Source organism: Engystomops pustulosus, chromosome 10 (assembly GCF_040894005.1).
Source record: "Engystomops pustulosus chromosome 10, aEngPut4.maternal, whole genome shotgun sequence".
In the NCBI taxonomy this organism is placed as follows: Eukaryota; Metazoa; Chordata; class Amphibia; order Anura; family Leptodactylidae; genus Engystomops; species Engystomops pustulosus.
Genome location: NC_092420.1, coordinates 9,879,843 through 9,899,192, shown reverse-complemented (window position 1 = coordinate 9,899,192; position 19,350 = coordinate 9,879,843). Strand labels below are relative to the sequence as shown.

Here is a 19,350-nt window from a genome sequence, read left to right as displayed (position 1 = left end):
ACTTAGATGGAAGGGTCTGTGCAGCAGCCAAATGCAACAATTTTGAAATATAAACCCATATTTCACAGTCCTGCTGCTAGTATTACACATCTCTCCAAGGACAATACATAACACTGGCTGCAGAGAGCACAGGGAGGACATGTGAGGACATTCCCCATTGCAACAATAAACACTTATTTCACAGTCCTGCTGCTACTATAAAGATACATAAAGGTCTGATTACACATCTGTACAGGGACAATACATAACACTGGCTGCAATCAATTATTGCTCCTCATTTTAAAGTGTGCAAAAACCCTGCGTGTGTGAATATACTCCTAAGACTATGTTACATAATAATAATAATAATAATAATAATAATAATAATAATGATGATGATGATGATAATCGGATCAATGGTGCCGCAGGAGGCTGTTTACACTGCACCACGTGACCCGTGAGGGCCCCCCCCCCCAGCCTGCTAAATACGCCCACCAAGGACTTCTCAGCCACTAGTAAACCGGATGGGCAACAGCCACGCCTGGACCCGCCCATCTGCGCGTAAGCCCCGCCTCTAAAAGGTGTCATAGCGTCCGCACTGCCTGGCGGAAGTGACGTCAGACAGAGCGCAGCACTTCCGGTATAGGCAGTCGGTGGAGAGGCAGGCGGAGGTGGAGTGATTAGCGCCGCCTACCACCGGGACCTTGCGGCGGAACACGGTTTGGGACAGAGCTCCGTCCCAGTTCGGTGAGACTGACAGGGGGACATGATAAGAGTGACTGGGGGTACATGAAGGGGGAGGGGAGGCTGGAGGAGGGACCTGCACATAAAGGTGGGGGGCAGGGAGGGCGTGAGGTACATCAGGGGGGGGCACTGGGTGGTTGGGTGCCCTGTGGGCGAGTTCTATGGTGGAGATGGGGTGATAACAACCCCCTGCTGGGGTCTGTGGCACCGGTGTCCGTGGCAGGCAGGGGATGTGGGCGCCGCACCATCACCGGGGGGCGTATTTCTAAAAGAGGGGTGATAACGGTTGTGTCATGTGACAAGGGACCCCTATCTGGTCACGTGACTCCTCTATGGAGCCATGGAAAATGTTGTAAACTTTTGGTAAAGTTAGGAGTGAAGTGTGCGTGATGGTGGCTGTGGCCCCCTATGTGCCGGAATGGGGGGGGGGGACTTGTGGTCCGGAGACAAGTGACCCGGGATGAACGTCTCGATGTAATGGGGATTACTGGGGCTCCTGCAGAGCATCGGGAGGAGATCCCCAGGGTGAATGGAGCGCTGCTATGAAGGTTTGATGCTGCTCATTAGTGGGGTACAGTGCACTATGGAAGAGGAAAGGGGGTGTTCACACGTTGTATTATAGACCCCCATTCTCATGGAGGCCCCTGCAGATCATCATGGGGGTCCCCTGAGTGAATGGAGCGGTGCTATGAAGGTTAGATGCAGCTCACTAGTGGGGTACAGTCCGCTACAGTACAGAAGGGGAAAGGGGGTGCTCACACATTGTACTATAGACACCCATTCTGATGGAGGTCCATGCAGATTTATGGGGGTGTCCAGGGTGAATGGAGCGGTGCCGTGAATATGTGCAGATTCTACTTACACTATCGGTGCCCAGGATGAATGGAGCGGTTCTATGAAGGTTCGATGCTGCCTCTTTCACTAGTGGGGTACAGTCCGCTACAGTACAGAAGGGGAAAGGGGGTGCTCACACGTTGTACTAGAGACCCTCATTCTCATGGAGATTCCTGCAGATTATGAGGAGGGGATCCCCATGATGAATGGAGCGGCGCTGCTCATGTGTGAGGACGCCTCTATGATAGAGGAAATCTGCTGATCACAAGGGGGGTAGTACTAGAGACCCCTGTACTGAAGGATCACTGCAGTCAGACCCCTTGGTGAACAGGCGCCCTGGTTTAAAAATGTTAACCAGTATTGAAGTTTAACTTTCTCATACATGTGGGTGTCCGGACTCTGGTGGGCCTTCTCAATTATGAGAACGGGAATGTTGTCTTCCTAATGAATGGAGTAACATGACCATGTCACCATTCTCTGTTCATGGGATTGATGGCTGAGCAGCAAGCTACGGGTCCCGGCAGTCTATTCCCCTCTGATCCTGGTGTTGTCTACTGTCCTGTGGGTATAAGACATGTAATCTTCTTACAATCGTCTTTTCACTAACAACACTGGGTTTTCTTGCGGTAACCAAAAACAGCACCAGCACAGGGATAAGGAAGTGCTACAAATAGACATCAATGGCTTATCTGTGTAATGCAAAGTTGCACTAGGTCCTCGAGGGGGGGGGGGGCTTTCTGAAGCTGTTCTGGTTTGTAGATTAGGCTCCAAATTATTAAGATTTTTGGGTTTGCTTCTTAACTTGCTGACCCCTTTAAATATTTACCATTAATGTTAACCCTTTAATCAAGATATTCTATTCCATATGACTGTTAGTACTCTGTTATTACTCGGTCTTATTTTATTTTGTATATGTTCCCCAGAATCTGTACAGAATTTGATGGCGCTGTATAAATAAAGATTATTCTTATATGGAGAGTATCCATCCTGTAGGAGGAGCAGCAGGACTGTGAAGTATGGGTTTATATTTCAGAATTGTTGCATTTGGCTGCTGCACGGAGCCTTCCATCGTTCAGTAGGAGGGTTACTTGTCGGGGGGGGGGGGAATACTTGTGTAACCCTGAGACGTCCGGAAACAATTGATAGGAGTTGGGGTGGTAGAAAGAAGATATGGGAGAAACCATTTGGCTTGTGTTAGATCCTCTGGGTATCATGAGGCTGGCACAGCACCTTCCATGGCTAATTATTCTGTTCCCTACACTGTGGGGCAAGGGTAGGGTATTGTAGCGCTACCGTATATTAGAAGAAACATCACCCCCTCCTGGGTTGTGTGTGGTACTGCAGGTCCCTTCTGCTGCTAGATTAAAGTGAAAAATCACAGACGTATATTTTAATTATATTCCCCAATACTAAAACTGGAAGACCCCTTTAATCTGTGGCCGTGAATGTGAAGTCCAATGAGTGACCTCCTCAGACCACCGGCCTTCACTTTTGTGTTGTTCCCTTGTCCGATGAGACCACTGTCCTATGACCCCCTCCCCAGAACTTCCGGCCTGCTAGATTCCCATAGGGCTCCTTTAAAGCCGCAAATTTAAGGTCTCTGTGTAAATGGAGAACCTACTATGTATAGAGCATGAAGTGTTGTCATAGGGACTCAAGTGCTGCTGGTTTAAAGGCCTCTAACTAGGGCTGTGTTAAGGTAATGACCCCAAAAACCCTTCCTGTTTATCACCCCCTTGTGGCCTGTGCTCTATATTACTTATAATACACCCTACATTACACCATGTGTCAGTGCAGGATCTATATATCATATATATCTATACATCATTATCCTCCTCACTGCTAGGACCTAGCGCTGTCCATGTGACATGCGGGCAGAGCTGTCCCTGACTTATGGTTAAATTGTGGGAGAGAAGAGACGTCTCCGTGATAACATATCTCTGCACAGTTGGGAATGGGAGCTTGAAGTAGTCTTAAAGGGCCAGTAATCTAGTTGGTGGCTTATAAGGAGCTGTAAGTGATGGAGATGTATCTGCAGGGTCTCGGCACTGGTGATATGTGACATTAATGGGGTCAGGGGCATCTTATCAGTCTTACTGTAGCTCCCTGCACCATCCTTTACCAGTGTGGATGTTCTATATGCCACTTGTACTGCCCATGTGACATTGCTCCTTTTATCACCTCTTATAGTTCCCTTCTTAAGGGGTCTTCCAGTGAATTGATGCTGATGGCCTTTCCATAGGAATAGGTCGTCGATATCAGATTGCAGGGAGTCCCCAGTCATCCATTCTGCAGGCGAATATCCGTCCAGATGTGACAAACCCTGTTTTGCCCCAGAAGGTAATAAATAACTCCCTGGAGCACCCATCATGTCAATTCATTGCAGGGACAACTTATTGATTACAATAGGGTCTCATTCATTTGCCAGGTGGGGGCGCTATTGCTGTGAGGTTTTCCCGCAGATTGCAGATGAGCACTAAGGGTTGAAGTAGCGCAGGACACTGAGATAGGCCAGACTGTTGTGCTCCCTCTGTTTTGCATTTGTGCTGCTTCTCCTGCTTGTTCAGTGTCGGATTACATTCTAGGAAGTGTCCTGCTCACCCCATGAATTATTGGAGCGCAGTATAAATGTAAGGGGAGACTCTGACAACATGGATTGATGACACTTGAGTATAATACAGGAGGTAACTCAGGATCAGTACAGGTTAAGTAATGTCATGTATGTACACAGTGACTGCACCAGCAGCAGAATAGTGAGTGCAGCTCTGGGGTATAATACAGGATGCAACTCAGGATCAGTACAGGATAAGTAATGTCATGTATGTACACAGTGACTGCACCAGCAGCAGAATAGTGAGTGCAGCTTTGGGGTATAATACAGGATGTAACTCAGGATCTGTACAGGATAAGTAATGTCATGTATGTACACAGTGACTGCACCAGCAGCAGAATAGTGAGTGCAGCTCTGGTGTATAATACAGGATGTAACTCAGGATCAGTACAGGATAAGTAATGTCATGTATGTACACAGTGACTGCACCAGCTGCAGAATAGTGAGTGCAGCTCTGGAGTATAATACAGGATGTAACTCAGGATCAGTACAGGACAAGTAATGTCATGTATGTACACAGTGACTGCACCAGCAGCAGAATAGTGAGTGCAGCTCTGGGGTATAATACAGGATGTAACTCACGATCAGTACAGGATAAGTAATGTCATGTATGTACACAGTGACTGCACCAGCAGCAGAATAGTGAGTGCAGCTCTGGGGTATAATACAGGATGTAACTCAGGATCAGTACAGGATAAGTAATGTCATGTATGTACACAGTGACTGCACCAGCAGCAGAATAGTGAGTGCAGCTCTGGGGTATAATACAATGCACTGTATGTAGTGATCACCATTTGATGTACAGATGAGTAGCTGTGGTGAATGTCTCATCCTATGACTTGCTGACATCTGTGTCTTTTATGTTTGTAGACTACTAGAGCTCCTCCAGATGGGTGCCAGACACCAGCCCTACATCCTGCTCTGAGGGGGGTCATGCACAGGATTTTGTAGCTTTACTATTGACCCCTCCTACCCCGATGGTAAAATGTCTGTAGATATGAACAGTCAAGGATCAGACAGCAATGAAGATTATGACCCTAATTGCGAGGAGGAGGATGAAGATGAAGACGATGACCCAGGAGACATTGAGGATTACTATGTGGGGGTCGCTAATGATGTGGAGCAGCAGGGGGCAGACTCTTTCGACCCTGAGGAATATCAGTTTACCTGCCTCACCTACAGGGAGTCTGAGAGTGCACTCAATGATCAGATGGCGAGCCTAGCGTCCATTATAAAGGTGAGAGAATGTGCATTGCCTTCCTGTAGGCATGGATAGGGGGGGTTGGCCCTCTTAACCATGAATACTTTTTGGGGCCTCTGCAGGAGAGCTGGGGGTGTACCCCATGCACAGGCTATAGAATTAGACCTGGAGGTCAGTATGGGATGTTTATGCCTGCACCCCTATAGTGGAGAACAAGGGTTACGTTACGGGACCCCCTGCAATCTGGAGAACAAGGGTTACGATCTCTTTAACACATGGAGCAGCAGGTTGATAATCCATTCGGTAGTATGGGAGTGTCAGAAATTGCTCAGCACAGCGCTCTTGCATCTCCGGCCCCTTAATCACTGTCTGAGTGCAATGTTCAGCAATTTCCCACAATCCTGTACTATTGAATGGACATGAAGGACACATGGTCATCCTGCAGCTCAACTTGTAGGGCAGTTGCAGGATCACTGTTGTGCATTTCCATCTGTTATTTGACTTATTATTAGCTTCTGCTTCCTGTATTTTAATAATTGCTGAGTGTGAACATGGCTCATGAGAGATGACGGTGCACAACATATGGTCCTTATCACCGTGACTTTCATATGTTAAGGGTTAGCGGAGATTTATGTGCCGTGTTCTGAGACCTTCTATTAGCTGTGAACAGTTCACAACTCCATATATTGTCACACACGTCCCAGTGACTGTCCTCCTATATCGCAGCCAGCTATTCCCCGTTCTAAGGGTTAACGCAGCTCCTGACTGTGTGAAGTGATAGTCTGCAGGTAGTAGGATCCCGCCCGCACTCACGCTGACTCATCAGTCTCTCACCCCACGTCTAGGATGACTTTTACAAGCCCAGAGCAATCTCCCCATGTGCACGTCATCACAGACCCCCTGCAGCAGCGGCTGCGTCCTCTAGTGGTCTCATCACACATGTCCTCATATTCCCTGGCTGTTATATGGACAGGGAGACCTCTCTATGGGCAATGTTTGTGTTCCTCTACTAAGGGTGCGCATCTCTCGAGAAACTTTGCAAATTGTTCTCCAGCGTCCTGTGGATTTAAGGGGACGTGCGCTAATGAACAATTCTGATGAAATTGTCTGTACACCAGCTGGTACCCCAAGAAATTTAGACATCAAGGGACCATACATTTTCCTGTAATCTGCCTTGGAAGTCCCACAGGCCGGACATGCACACCTGGACTGCAGTCAGCATTGGGAGTGCGTTGGAAGGTGACCTGGTGACCTTATTGGAAGCCATGGTGGGAAAAGAGGTGCAATATGGATTATCAGAGATTTTTAGATTGTTATATGTCGGATTAAAGGAGGTTCCCGATAAAATTTATACTGTGTATTTCTTGTAGGTGTCCCATTCGGTGGCAAAACTCATCCTGGTTCACTTTCATTGGCAAGTCTCAGAAATATTAGAGAGGTGAGTGTTCACATCCTCCCCCTCCCCCGCCATAATGGATCCTGGATCCCGTTATAGTATTTCCGGAGCTCCCTGCACATTGATTTTTCACCTGTGATACTCCATTATAAGATCAATGCACTTATTTTCTGATCCCCACTGGGGTCTAATGAACAAAAATTGAGAATAACATTCCAGACCCAATCAGTTGTCTCTGAATAGTATCACTATTTACATTATACATTTTACTCCAACAACATCTAAAGCTGCTGAAATCTGTGGTCCTGACGCCCTCCGTCCTAACAAAATGTGAGATGTACGGACATCCGGTGTAAACCTTCTGCAAGGCAATACAGCAGAACGTGTTCTGTACAGGCAGCTAGGGAGACGAAGGGTTAATAGAAATTCTCAATGCAGCTTTGGTTGGGAGTGGAGTAGGAAGCTCTATTTAACTCTAAATCAATACAAGAGTTATGGAAGCCAAGTACTAAAAGTGATGATTATAAGCCAAATAACACAGACCGGATAATTGTAGGGATTGCAGAGGAGATGGCTTGGCAGCGGCCGGACCCCGGTGTGTTACCACGATGATCCCTTAAAGGGGTATTCCCTTTCCGTAAATTTGATGGCTCGTCACTAGGATATGTTATCACCCTTAAGGCCCTCACTAATCCTGAGAATGCTGAATGGATAAGTTCTGCATCTACATCTACAACCCTAAAAAGTTTGTAGGCCAGTGGGGGTGGGGTGGGGGGGGGGGACAGTCAGCATTTGGAGGGGATCTCCTCACTCATTGTTGTTCTCTCTTCCAGGCATAAACTGAATTCTGTCCAGTTGTTAGATGACGCCAGGGTTCAGCCTCTATCGTCTAAACATGTGAGTCCTGTGTGTACATTTCTTATTACTCGCTCCATCTCCGAGTGGCTGCTTGTTCTCGATGGAGATTGTTTTCAGTGTTTTTTTTTTTTTTTTTTGGTTAAAGGGGTTTTCCAACGAATTTGGTGAGACCCCCACAGATCGCAAAAACAAGGGGACTAATGGGGTCCCATGTACCACAAGCGGACCCCTCGTCGCTCCATGAGAGTGATGGAGCAGACGACTGTGCATGACCGTTCTGCTCCATTCATCTCTATGGAGCTGACGGAGATCGCCAAGCGAATGGAGATGAATGGAGCAGAACGGCACCGTACCGCTCCGTAGCCCGGGAAAAGATAGGACATGTCCTATCTTTTCCCGTGATACGGCGCCGTGCGCTGTATCTTCCTATGGAGAGGGGCGGGGGTGAGCTGCGCTCATCCCCTGCTCCTCTCCGTGGCGCCGATGTATACCCGCCCTACTACGGTACGGCAGGCATACATCGTGTGAATGTAGCCTTACTCAGTGTATTGGTGTTTTAGCTCCTATCACTCAGTGATGGTCAGTGTAATATTTCAGAGTGTGAGCGGGGACTCTCTAAGCAGACACTTCATGATTCCTCTGTGCTAGGAGATACTGTGTGCTGACAATGTGCTTAGATTATCAGGGTACAGGGTTATATACACTTTTATTTACCTTCTGAACATTCACTAGTATCTGACACACATAAAAAGAGACATGAGACAGATCAAAGATGAGAGATGAGATCCTCTCAGCTCTGCTATAAGCCTCCCTCCTTTATAAAGACCTTATTTTGCCTGTAGCTTGTAGAGTAAATCTCTGCACGCTGTTGCTTGCCGGCAGGCTGTGCCTGTGTCTGAGCTGGACTTGTAATGAAGGGAGAGGGGCAGAAGGCAGAGCGCACTGCAGTGTGCAGACAAGAGAAGCTATTCATGAGAAGAATGTGACCATAGTCAGAAGATTTACGGTCATATCCAGGGGCAACCAAAATTGTATACACCAATACAGAGACAGGCTGTAAAATGCTGTATTTTTAAATAATAATTTTTGTAATAATAGTGAATAAGAGCATGTGACAGTAAATTTAAGAATCTTGTCTTTTTGGGAGCCTCCTGCCTGTGAAGGTTATGTCAGTACTCACATAGTTGGGATTCCTTTGGTTACTGACCAGGGTGAGTCTTCTATCTATGCAGTGATCTAAGAGTTTAGAGCCACATCCTAAATGGATTCAGATTTTTTTTTTTATGGCTTTTTTCCTGTTTAGAAGGATAGACATGCATGTAATTTTCCTCTCTAGAGCCTCGGCTTGCGGTGGTCTGCAGCCTGATCTCTGCTTCTTGTGTCCCCCCAGGTTATGGCACATTCCTCCCATCACTGCGCGGTCTGCATGCAGTTTGTCCGGAAGGAGAACCTTCTGTCTCTGGCCTGTCAGCACCCGTTCTGCCGCAGCTGTTGGGAGCAGCACTGCACAGTCCTAGTGAAGGATGGAGCTGGCGTTGGTAAAGTCATCCCAGGAGACCCTCTATTCCTATTACTCCTATATTGGGACTCTCTCCTTACTTGCTCCTTTCTCCATCTTTAGGTATCTCCTGCATGGCCCAGGAATGCTTGCTCCGAACACCAGAAGATTTTGTCTTTCCATTACTGCCGAATGAGGAAATGAAGGACAAATACAAGAGATACCTATTCAGGGACTATGTAGAGGTAGGTCTGAGTATAACCACCCATCTGGTACATACCTTCTCTATCGATAATGACTCCACACTCACCCATGCATTTTTGTGTGGGGATCAGTATCTAATCTAAACGGTTCTGGAGCTTTGCGATCAGCAGAACAGGGGACCCCCAAAAGGTCCTATACTGCATACTTCCAGGTACAGTCCTCTTGAAATCAATGGCGCACAGGATGAAAGCTGCATCCATTGATGTCCAGAATCAGAGATGGTGTATGCTAGTGATATACCATTATTTTTCATAACCTTTTTAATTGGTTGGACTGAGGTAACACAACAGAATAGGTGATAACTTGTGCATTGCTGAGTCTTGGAATCGCTACTGATTCCAAGAATGGGGTCCCCGTTTCCCTGTATGAATGTAGCGTTATCACAGGCTGGACCCGGGTGGTCAGCAACTTATTGCCTATCTGGAGCCGTGTTTCCTCAACCCCATTAAATTGGCTAAATTCGGGTTGTTGTTATTACTAATACTAGGAAGGTTTCAGCTTTTCCACACACTGGGTAATGTATTATGGAGTGATGATTTACTTTCTCTTTCTCACCCCAGAGCCACTATCAGCTCCAGCTCTGCCCCGGTGCTGACTGTCCAATGGTCATACAGGTTCAGGAGCCAAAGGCTCGGAGAGTGCAGTGCAACAGGTGCAACGAGGTCTTCTGGTAAGTTCTTCTTCAATAATTACTTTGGACAAGAGACAATCGTCATTTAGGAAGAGGGTTGTCCTAAGATTACATGATGTACGCTATGCACAGAATAGGGTAGAACAATCACACCCACTGACCTTTTCTTTCAATGGTGGAATGCCCAGTGTTTAGGTATTAATCAGGCCCATAGGTATTAATTGGGACCCTGTTAATTGGGGACATCATCTCTGCAAAACCTTGTAAGGAGATGTGGAATCTTAACGCGCTGTGCCGCCATTAAATCATTTAGTGGGAATGTGAAATGTCCACTGCTGTGTTTTTTATTCTACACTTTCAGAACTTAATGGGTTAATGTTTCTGGAAAAAGTCAGAAAACTTTCCTGGCCTGCCAGGGCTATTTATAGGAGGCTTCTGGCTATGAACCCCCTGCCATTTACTCTGACCCTGATGTTATTGCGCTTCACCACCTTCCCTCCAGCATCGCACGTGTAAACATCTCTCACTCCTAAAGTGCCCCCCCCCCCTTCGTCTGTTATTGTTCGCAGCTGTCATCCATTTCTTTCCCAGTTTATAACGTCTCTGTGTGTTATAATATTTCATCAGCTTCCGCTGCCGCCAAATGTACCACGCTCCCACAGACTGCGCCACCATCCGCAAATGGCTGACGAAGTGCGCGGACGACTCGGAAACTGCAAACTACATCAGTGCTCACACTAAAGACGTAAGATGTTTTGATGGTGGACACTTGAAATATAAGAAACTTATAATAAAGGGTTTTATTATATATAATGTAATGTATGATTATATGTTATCTATGGCCTCCTTCCTTCTAACATCAACTTTTAAACATGTGCTAATGAGCCAGAAAGGGCTCTGGGGGTGTTACCAGAGCCCTTCCATGCTGTAGCTTCACAGGCTGTTACATTGTTACCCAGAGGAAGCATGGGGGCAGTCTAACAGCCTGTGAAGCTACAGCACAGAGGGGCTCAGGGAACACCGCTCAGAACCTCTCATTAGCATACTCATTAGCATAATTGTAAAAATAGCTTTTAGGAGGGAGGAGACCATTGATAACAAATATAAGAAGATTACCGCAGTCACAGTGTCTGTATTTAAGAGCAAGTTCCCCTGGTTTATCATGTTGGACAGTAGATTTCCTTGAATTAAATGTAATCTACCATCTGGAATCTACAGGTTTTATAATTTATTCGAATGTTGCTTATAGGTTTCTAAACTTCATAATTTTTATATGCAAATTACCCGCAGAGGCTACTCAAGGCTCTGGGGGCTACGGCTATTCCACGTCAGCTGTAGCACATCATACGCTAGAAACCCCATCCCCCCCCTTTCCTTATAAACCTCCTTTGCACATTGGATTTATGTCAAAAGGGAGGGAAATGAATACGTATCCTGCTGGTCTTGTATTATATTCTCTTTACTTACTTTGTTGTTTTTGCTGTATTTCTTCTTTTAGTGTCCCAAGTGCAATATCTGTATTGAGAAAAATGGAGGTTGCAACCACATGGTAAGTATGAGGGAGTAACACATTAGTCTACGTCTCCATCCGTCTGCTTTTCCTTATGGGGGAAAAAGGGGTCCCACTCTCCAGCTCGGTTCTGGTCCCAGCGGCTGCTGTCTGGTTGATGGGTGATAACTTCCCTACTTAGTCCGAACTAAATTATTCAAGGAAAGGGGAATAATTAGGGAGTCATCTGCTCCATTGTATAATATCCTATAATGGTGACACACAACTCCCATTTTCCTGATAAATGGGGGTTGTAGTACTTGGACTATAGCTTTTAGTCACTAATGGATTTGTTCAATGGATATGCCATGAAAACATTTAAAGGGGTTGTTTCTTCACTTCTAAGCTATTCATGTACATGGTCCAGGAGCTGTGCTCGGTATTGTAGTTCATCCGTATCCTCTTACTGAGCTGCAAACGGCCCACATGATGTCCCTGGCATGTGCTGTAAAAGTTTGGCTTCACCAGAATCAAGCAGATCGCATGGTGCTGGGTATTGGACACCCCCCCCCCCCCCCCCCCAAGGAACTGGGGTTGATTTCCTATCCTGAGGATTGGTGATCAATTTCTAAAACTTAAACTTTCTTAAAAGCATTGCACGTGTTGACCTGAGCGTGTTTGGGTGAACCCCACTTAACTCCGTTTTGTTTCTTTCAGCAATGTTCAAAGTGCAAGCATGGTAAGTGACTACATCAGCCATAAATCACATATATCTGTGTATCTACCGATGCAAATAAATCAGATACCTGACATGATTCGGCAGTGGTTAGTGCTGCCATTACAATAGACTACAACTCCTAGCAGGCACTGACAAATAACCCCGTACTCGTCTGTCCTCAGACTTCTGCTGGATGTGCCTTGGCGACTGGAAAACACACGGCAGCGAATACTACGAGTGCAGCCGATACAAAGAGAACCCCGATATTGTAAACCAGAGTCAGCAGGCTCAGGCCCGAGAGGCTCTCAAGAAATACCTCTTCTACTTTGAGAGGGTAAGTAGGCATCACAGAGGGGGGTAGGTCAATAGACTGTGATTGTAGAAATTGTATTAGTGACTCCACGTTTTACTGTCCGGCAGTGGGAAAACCATAATAAGAGTCTGCAGTTGGAAGCTCAGACCTACCAGCAAATTCAGGAGAAGATTCAGGAACGGGTAATGAACAACCTGGGCACCTGGATAGATTGGCAGTACCTACAGAATGCTGCTAAGCTGCTGGCAAAGGTGAGACCTTCCCCAAATAACTATAGGGGAGCTATGGATGTATATATAATGTATGTACATCCATAGAGATAGATATGAGATTAGTGGGGATCTGACTGCTGATCCTATGTACCACCATTCGGATAGTATGGGGGGGATACCATTCTGAATGGTGGGGTTCAGGGATAGTCTCCTAGACAGTAAATGGTTCATCGAGGAGCGTGCTGCATCTGCTACTCTATTAGGGAGAGTAAGATTCCTGTTCTTGTGATTTGTAAGGATCTGATATCAGAATGTTATCCATTATCCTGTTAATAATGAAGGACCCCTCTAAGTGACTGGTAAATGGCATTATCTTGTGTATACCCTCTCTCTCTCCTCCACACTCAGTGCCGATATACCCTGCAATATACATATCCCTATGCTTACTACATGGAGTCCGGCCCACGCAAGAAGCTGGTAAGTCCAGATTGGATTGTGTTGTATGTACAATCTGTCACTGCAATCTGTGCTGTTATACCGATACGTCTTGTGATTTTCTTGCAGTTTGAGTATCAGCAGGCGCAGCTAGAGGCAGAGATTGAGAACCTCTCCTGGAAGGTAGAAAGAGCTGACAGCTATGACAGAGGGGTGAGTACAGGGTTGGGATTTTGTTTCTCTATCAGATCTTCCACAAAACTACTAGGCATAAGGTACAGGATGACTCGATAAGGATATGTTAAAGGCGAATTCTGGACCCCAACTATCTATAGGTTATGTTATTAATTCTTCTGGGACCGCAGTCACTGCAGTTTTCTACTGCTCCCACACTGCTCGGGTCAGGGACACCCGGAGACCCTATGGAGAAGGGAGATACGGTTTATTACCGCTCCTCCCTTTTCCATTCCTCGCAGCACATCGCTGAAGTAGCGCAACGTACAGAGGAGCAGAGCCTATAGTCACGTGACCATCTGGTCTAAAGGGGTTAATCAGAGCTGCTGTTTCTGAACAGACCCCGTACAGCTCTGATCAACATCAGCCCTCGCAGGGGTCATTTTCACCTGTAACTGGGGCTGTTATAGACGCCCCAGTTACAGGGGAAAACTTGTAAAAGAAAAAAATCGAAAATGTCCCCCCACTTGTCTTTTATGACCTCATCGGGGACATATAAAGTAAAAACGGACACACACAAAAAAAATTAGTAAATATTAATAAAAATACATTTACATTTCCTAATGTAATAAAGAAAGAAAATCTCCCTCTACACTACAAAAAACATTGCCCTGGTCTCCGCTTTGCCTGAGATTCTACAAATTATATATCAAAATGACCGAAACAAACTTCATAAAAGTTGTTTTACGTACGTTACGTACGTTATGGGGTTTTACTATTATTTAGGTCTCGTAAAGTGACTTGAAACCTGAGCAGGGCCCTCAATAGCAGGATTTCGCGTTTTTTATGAAAATGTGAAAAATCGCACCCAACGTTCAAAGCCCCATAACATCCTACAAAAATAAGACTATGCATAAAAAACCATGTCCACATAAAGGAGACATTCGGTGAATGTTAGTTATTAAGTATTTTTGCGGTTATGACTATGTATGGAAAAAGCAGAACATCGAAAAATCAAGAATTTTTCAAAATTTTCACCAAATATCTGATTTTCTCATAAATAAATGCAAAACATACCACCAAAATTTTTGACATGAAGTACAAAGTGTCACGAGAAAAAACTATTTTAAAATCACTTGGATATGTTAAAGCGTTCCGAAGTTATAGTGAACCATTTACTGTATAGTGACACAGGGCAGATTTGAAAAAAATGGGCCGTGTAAATAAGGTGAAAAGTGGCTCCGGCGTTAAGGGGTTAAAAAATAATCTTTAAACTTCTATTACGTTTTTTACTTGCTCCATGTGTCTTAAAAAAAAAAAACCCGCTGAAAACAAATTTTATTTATGGCTCTTAAACCGCCACATACGAAAATTCTATAAAAATGCCCCGGTCATTAGAACCTTTTCAGGGGTTAAAGTGGATGGACCAAGTTTGCTATGTAATCCTCTGTCCGCGGGATAGGGGATGACAAGTTGATCATTGGGGGGGTTCGACTGCTAGGACCCCCAGAAATCCAGAGATCAGGCATCCCCGTTCTCTGTGATAAGTGGAGCCGCAGGTCGTCCATGCGTTCTGTCGCTCCATTTAATATTATGGGAGTATCCGAAAATGCAGAGTATCGCGCTTACGCGTTTTCAGCCCTGCCATAATAGTGAACACACTATTACCACTGTACACATTAGTAAGAATCAGACCCACGTTCTCCAGATTTCTGGGATCTGTTCTTGTAATCAGCGAGGGTTCCAGCACCGGGCCCAGAACCAATCAGCTTGTTATGGATTGGGGATAATATGCAAATTTGGTGAAGCCTTTTACTAGGCAATTGTAGAATCGGAACTCTATGAAACATTAGCGTATACTTTTAGACAAAGGTGGTTTCACAGGATTATAAAGACATTACTGCTTTTCTAGCCATCACATCATCACCACTGAGCTGCAATACCAGACACGTCCATGAACAGGAGTGGCGCTGTTTACTAGAAGATCATTTACTAATCGAGCATTGCTTTTCCGCTGTGACTGATGGTCGCCCCTCTGCTTATTCCTCCCCAGGACCTGGAGAACCAGATGCATATAGCCGAGCAGCGTAGAAGAACTTTGTTAAAGGACTTTCACGATACATAAACGGCGGCTGAAGCTTTTTTTTTTCCTAGGAAAAGTGAGCGCATGTTACGGCGTGAGAAGGGATTGACGCTGCAGAGAAACCCGGGAGCCCCGGACGAATGTGAAGAAATCCAGAGAACCCACTTTTTCCGCTCGTTAATTTTGGAACGTGATCCGTTGGTATTTTTTCCTCCCCCTTTTCCATATAATTTTTTCCCCCCCTTTTAAAATGTCCCCGTTTCCCTGAGTAGATGCTGGACGCGGCACCGCCGTTCCAGGCATCGCTCTTTTCCATGCCCCCCCCCATTCCCCCGTTCTTTAACCCTTCCAGCGCCCACCACCAGCCTGCAGAGAATCGCTTGGGCACAGAGAGATAGAGGGTCTGACCTCCAGTCGTTTAGTTTTTTTTTTTTCTTTTGTTCCGGATGGCAAGTGTTGGAAAAGTAGTTCAATTTTTTGAATGGCTGTTCATAGAATTAGATTATTATGCAAAAAACGTCATTTTGAACTGTTGTACAATTATACAGAAACAAAAATAGAATTACAAAAACGAGAAAAAAAAACACTTTTTAAAAACATCCCCTATTTCCTGGTTTTTTTTTTTTTTTTCTCTCCCTTTTCCCTATGTGTTGTATGGATGGAGAAAAAAAAACTGGGATAACTGGATTTCAACGTGAGCTGAATGCAGCAGCTCAAATCTGTGTTACAATGTATCATATGAACTGCATGCGATTGTAACAAAGTCTCTGCTGTGACTAGTGTAAGGGGATTGGTCACTTGGTGGATCGTGATGGTCGTGAATCTGATGTAATCATCTGAATGGTATTGATTATGCAGCGAGCACATAGGTTTCTGCCAAAATGTATTTACCACATAGCACCCTGATAATGGTGGTCTTGCCAGCCCCCCTGGATGGCTCCATAGCACCCGCCGCGCCCCCCCCCCCCCCCCCCCCCCCAGATGCACCTCATAGCACTCTGTTGGTGGTGGTGGTGCCAGCCCCCCCCCGGATGCACCTCATAGCACTCTGTTAGTGGTGGTGGTGCCAGCCCCCCCCGGATGCACCTCATAGCACTCTGTTAGTGATGGTGGTGCCAGCCCCCCCCGGATGCACCTCATAGCACTCTGTTAGTGATGGTGGTGCCAGCCCCCCCCGGATGCACCTCATAGCACTCTGTTAGTGATGGTGGTGCCAGCCCCCCCCGGATGCACCTCATAGCACTCTGTTAGTGATGGTGGTGCCAGCCCCCCCCGGATGCACCTCATAGCACTCTGTTAGTGATGGTGGTGCCAGCCCCCCCCGGATGCACCTCATAGCACTCTGTTAGTGATGGTGGTGCCAGCCCCCCCCGGATGCACCTCATAGCACTCTGTTAGTGATGGTGGTGCCAGCCCCCCCCAGATGCACCTCATAGCACTCTGTTGGTGGTGGTGGTGCCAGCCCCCCCCCGGATGCACCTCATAGCACTCTGTTAGTGGTGGTGGTGCCAGCCCCCCCCGGATGCACCTCATAGCACTCTGTTAGTGATGGTGGTGCCAGCCCCCCCCGGATGCACCTCATAGCACTCTGTTAGTGATGGTGGTGCCAGCCCCCCCCGGATGCACCTCATAGCACTCTGTTAGTGATGGTGGTGCCAGCCCCCCCCGGATGCACCTCATAGCACTCTGTTAGTGATGGTGGTGCCAGCCCCCCCCGGATGCACCTCATAGCACTCTGTTAGTGATGGTGGTGCCAGCCCCCCCGGATGCACCTCATAGCACTCTGTTAGTGATGGTGGTGCCAGCCCCCCCCGGATGCACCTCATAGCACTCTGTTAGTGATGGTGGTGCCAGCCCCCCCCGGATGCACCTCATAGCACTCTGTTAGTGATGGTGGTGCCAGCCCCCCCCGGATGCACCTCATAGCACTCTGTTAGTGATGGTGGTGCCAGCCCCCCCCGGATGCACCTCATAGCACTCTGTTAGTGATGGTGGTGCCAGCCCCCCCCGGATGCACCTCATAGCACTCTGTTAGTGATGGTGGTGCCAGCCCCCCCCGGATGCACCTCATAGCACTCTGTTAGTGATGGTGGTGCCAGCCCCCCCCGGATGCACCTCATAGCACTCTGTTAGTGATGGTGGTGCCAGCCCCCCCCGGATGCACCTCATAGCACTCTGTTAGTGATGGTGGTGCCAGCCCCCCCCCGGATGCACCTCATAGCACCCTGATGGTGGTGGTCTTGCCAGCCCCCCCTGGATGGCTCCATAGCACCGTGATGGTGGTGCCAGCCCCCCCTGGATGCACCTCATAGCACCCTGATATTGGTGGTCTTGCCAGCCCCCCTGGATGCACCTCATAGCACCCTGATGGTGGTGGTGCCAGCCCCCCCTGGATGCACCTCATAGCACCCTGATGGTGGTGGTGCCAGCCCCCCCTGGATGCACCTCATAGCACCCTGATGGGGGTGGTGGTGCCAGACCCCCTGGATGCACCCCATAGCACCCTGATGGGGGTGGTGGTGCCAGACCCCCTGGATGCACCCCATAGCACCCTGATGGGGGTGGTGGTGCCAGCCCCTCTCCTCCCCTATTTGGTCTGATATTGATCAGCTGTGCTGAGGATTAGTGATCAGCTTCACTTCCTTTACAATAAGGCACATGAATGTGTTTCTCTCATGTCAGTAAATGGGAAGACTCTTCCTTACATGCAGAGGTAGCAAATCTGTTCTCACACAGCTGAGGGTTTGCTACCATTGTATACGGTCAAAGCTATACATGTCAGCAGCGATGGTACATGTTTAAGCTATGAAGTCTGAAGTCCGAGCTATTGGTTGTACTCAGGATACAGATGTATTTACCAGTCCTGCTTTCTGGTGAGAAGGCAATGTACAGGGTATAGACAAGGGAGGTCTCATTCACCGATGGCAAGCAGTGGTGGAATTCTACATAAAGTAGCGGGCCCGGTTCTACTCTGATAGTTAAAGGGGTTGGCCACTTTTCATTAAATGTCTTCCATTTGACATGTCTCTGCATCCCTTACCTGTGTCTTTACCTCCTTTGGTAGCTGCAGCCTATAATAATTCCTATATTTATATAGCGCACACAGATTACGCAGCGCTGCACAGAACTTGTCACATCAGTCCCTGTCCCCAATGGGGCTCAAAATCTAATCACCTACCAGTATGTTTTGGAGTGTGGGAGGAAACCGGAGACACGGAGAGAAGATACAAACTGTTCTCACCATGCTGCTCTCTGCATTTATAGTTAGGTTCTTTTTGCTAGTCAGGGCTGCCCTTACGGTGATACCCACTGTGTCTCTCTTCTCAGACAGGAAGAGGGGAGGAGGAAACAGGATGAGTCTCCTCCTGCAGCTCCTCCTATTCATCAGAGCTCAGACATGTAAATAAAGAAACACAGATTCTGCACACATCACAAAAGTGAGTAGCAGGACAGCTGAATCTCTTGATGAACGTTCACAGATCCAGTAGCCAGTAAAGGCGCATGGCAAAGAGTGGCCAACCCCTTTAATAAGGCACAATGCTGTGGTTCTTACTGAGTAATAGGGGGTCATTTGGACCCTTATGCATTTTATTGAAGCTGCAGTTCCCTGATGCCACCACTGTACAGTAGACGGTGCGGTCTGTGACGCTTACTGAGGTTATTATATGAAAATAAAAACGGAGGCTATTGGGGGGGCATGGGGTGGTCTCTGCAGAGCCGGATCCATTCTGCTTGTAAATGAGCCGGCACCACCCTACCATCGTACACTACCTCCCTTTTGGGTCCCCTTTAATCTCCCCTTCTGCCATTTGTCTCAGGTTTGGCCCGGTGCTCTCCATGGTGCCCCTTTTGTATAACATCACATGCCGTTGGGTTCCCTGTGCCAGCCTGACTGTAGATAAATGGAGCG

General features: G+C 47.1%; 1 protein-coding gene across 1 annotated transcript; it reads left to right on the top strand.

Moving 5' to 3' along the window:
• Positions 1 to 566: 566 nt before the first annotated feature.
• Positions 567 to 16,039, top strand: ARIH2 (ariadne RBR E3 ubiquitin protein ligase 2). The gene is made up of 15 exons (XM_072127057.1): positions 567 to 726; positions 5,039 to 5,405; positions 6,740 to 6,807; positions 7,599 to 7,662; positions 9,014 to 9,161; positions 9,245 to 9,366; positions 9,946 to 10,055; positions 10,644 to 10,761; positions 11,515 to 11,565; positions 12,223 to 12,244; positions 12,406 to 12,557; positions 12,644 to 12,787; positions 13,157 to 13,225; positions 13,313 to 13,396; positions 15,411 to 16,039. The coding sequence occupies exons 2-15, from the start codon at positions 5,154 to 5,156 to the stop codon at positions 15,480 to 15,482; spliced, it is 1,476 nt and encodes a 491-aa protein (XP_071983158.1). The 5' UTR covers positions 567 to 726; positions 5,039 to 5,153; the 3' UTR covers positions 15,483 to 16,039.
• Positions 16,040 to 19,350: the final 3,311 nt, after the last annotated feature.

What these genes read in the sequence shown, in the direction of transcription:
- ARIH2 (XM_072127057.1), top strand. Translation starts at nt 5,154, where the DNA reads ATGTCTGTAGATATGAACAGTCAAGGATCAGACAGCAATGAAGATTAT. An exon ending in AGGTGCAACGAGGTCTTCTG is followed by an intron (nt 10,056 to 10,643) that starts GTAAGTTCTTCT and finishes ATATTTCATCAG; the next exon opens with CTTCCGCTGCCGCCAAATGT. An exon ending in CCGGCCCACGCAAGAAGCTG is followed by an intron (nt 13,226 to 13,312) that starts GTAAGTCCAGAT and finishes ATTTTCTTGCAG; the next exon opens with TTTGAGTATCAGCAGGCGCA.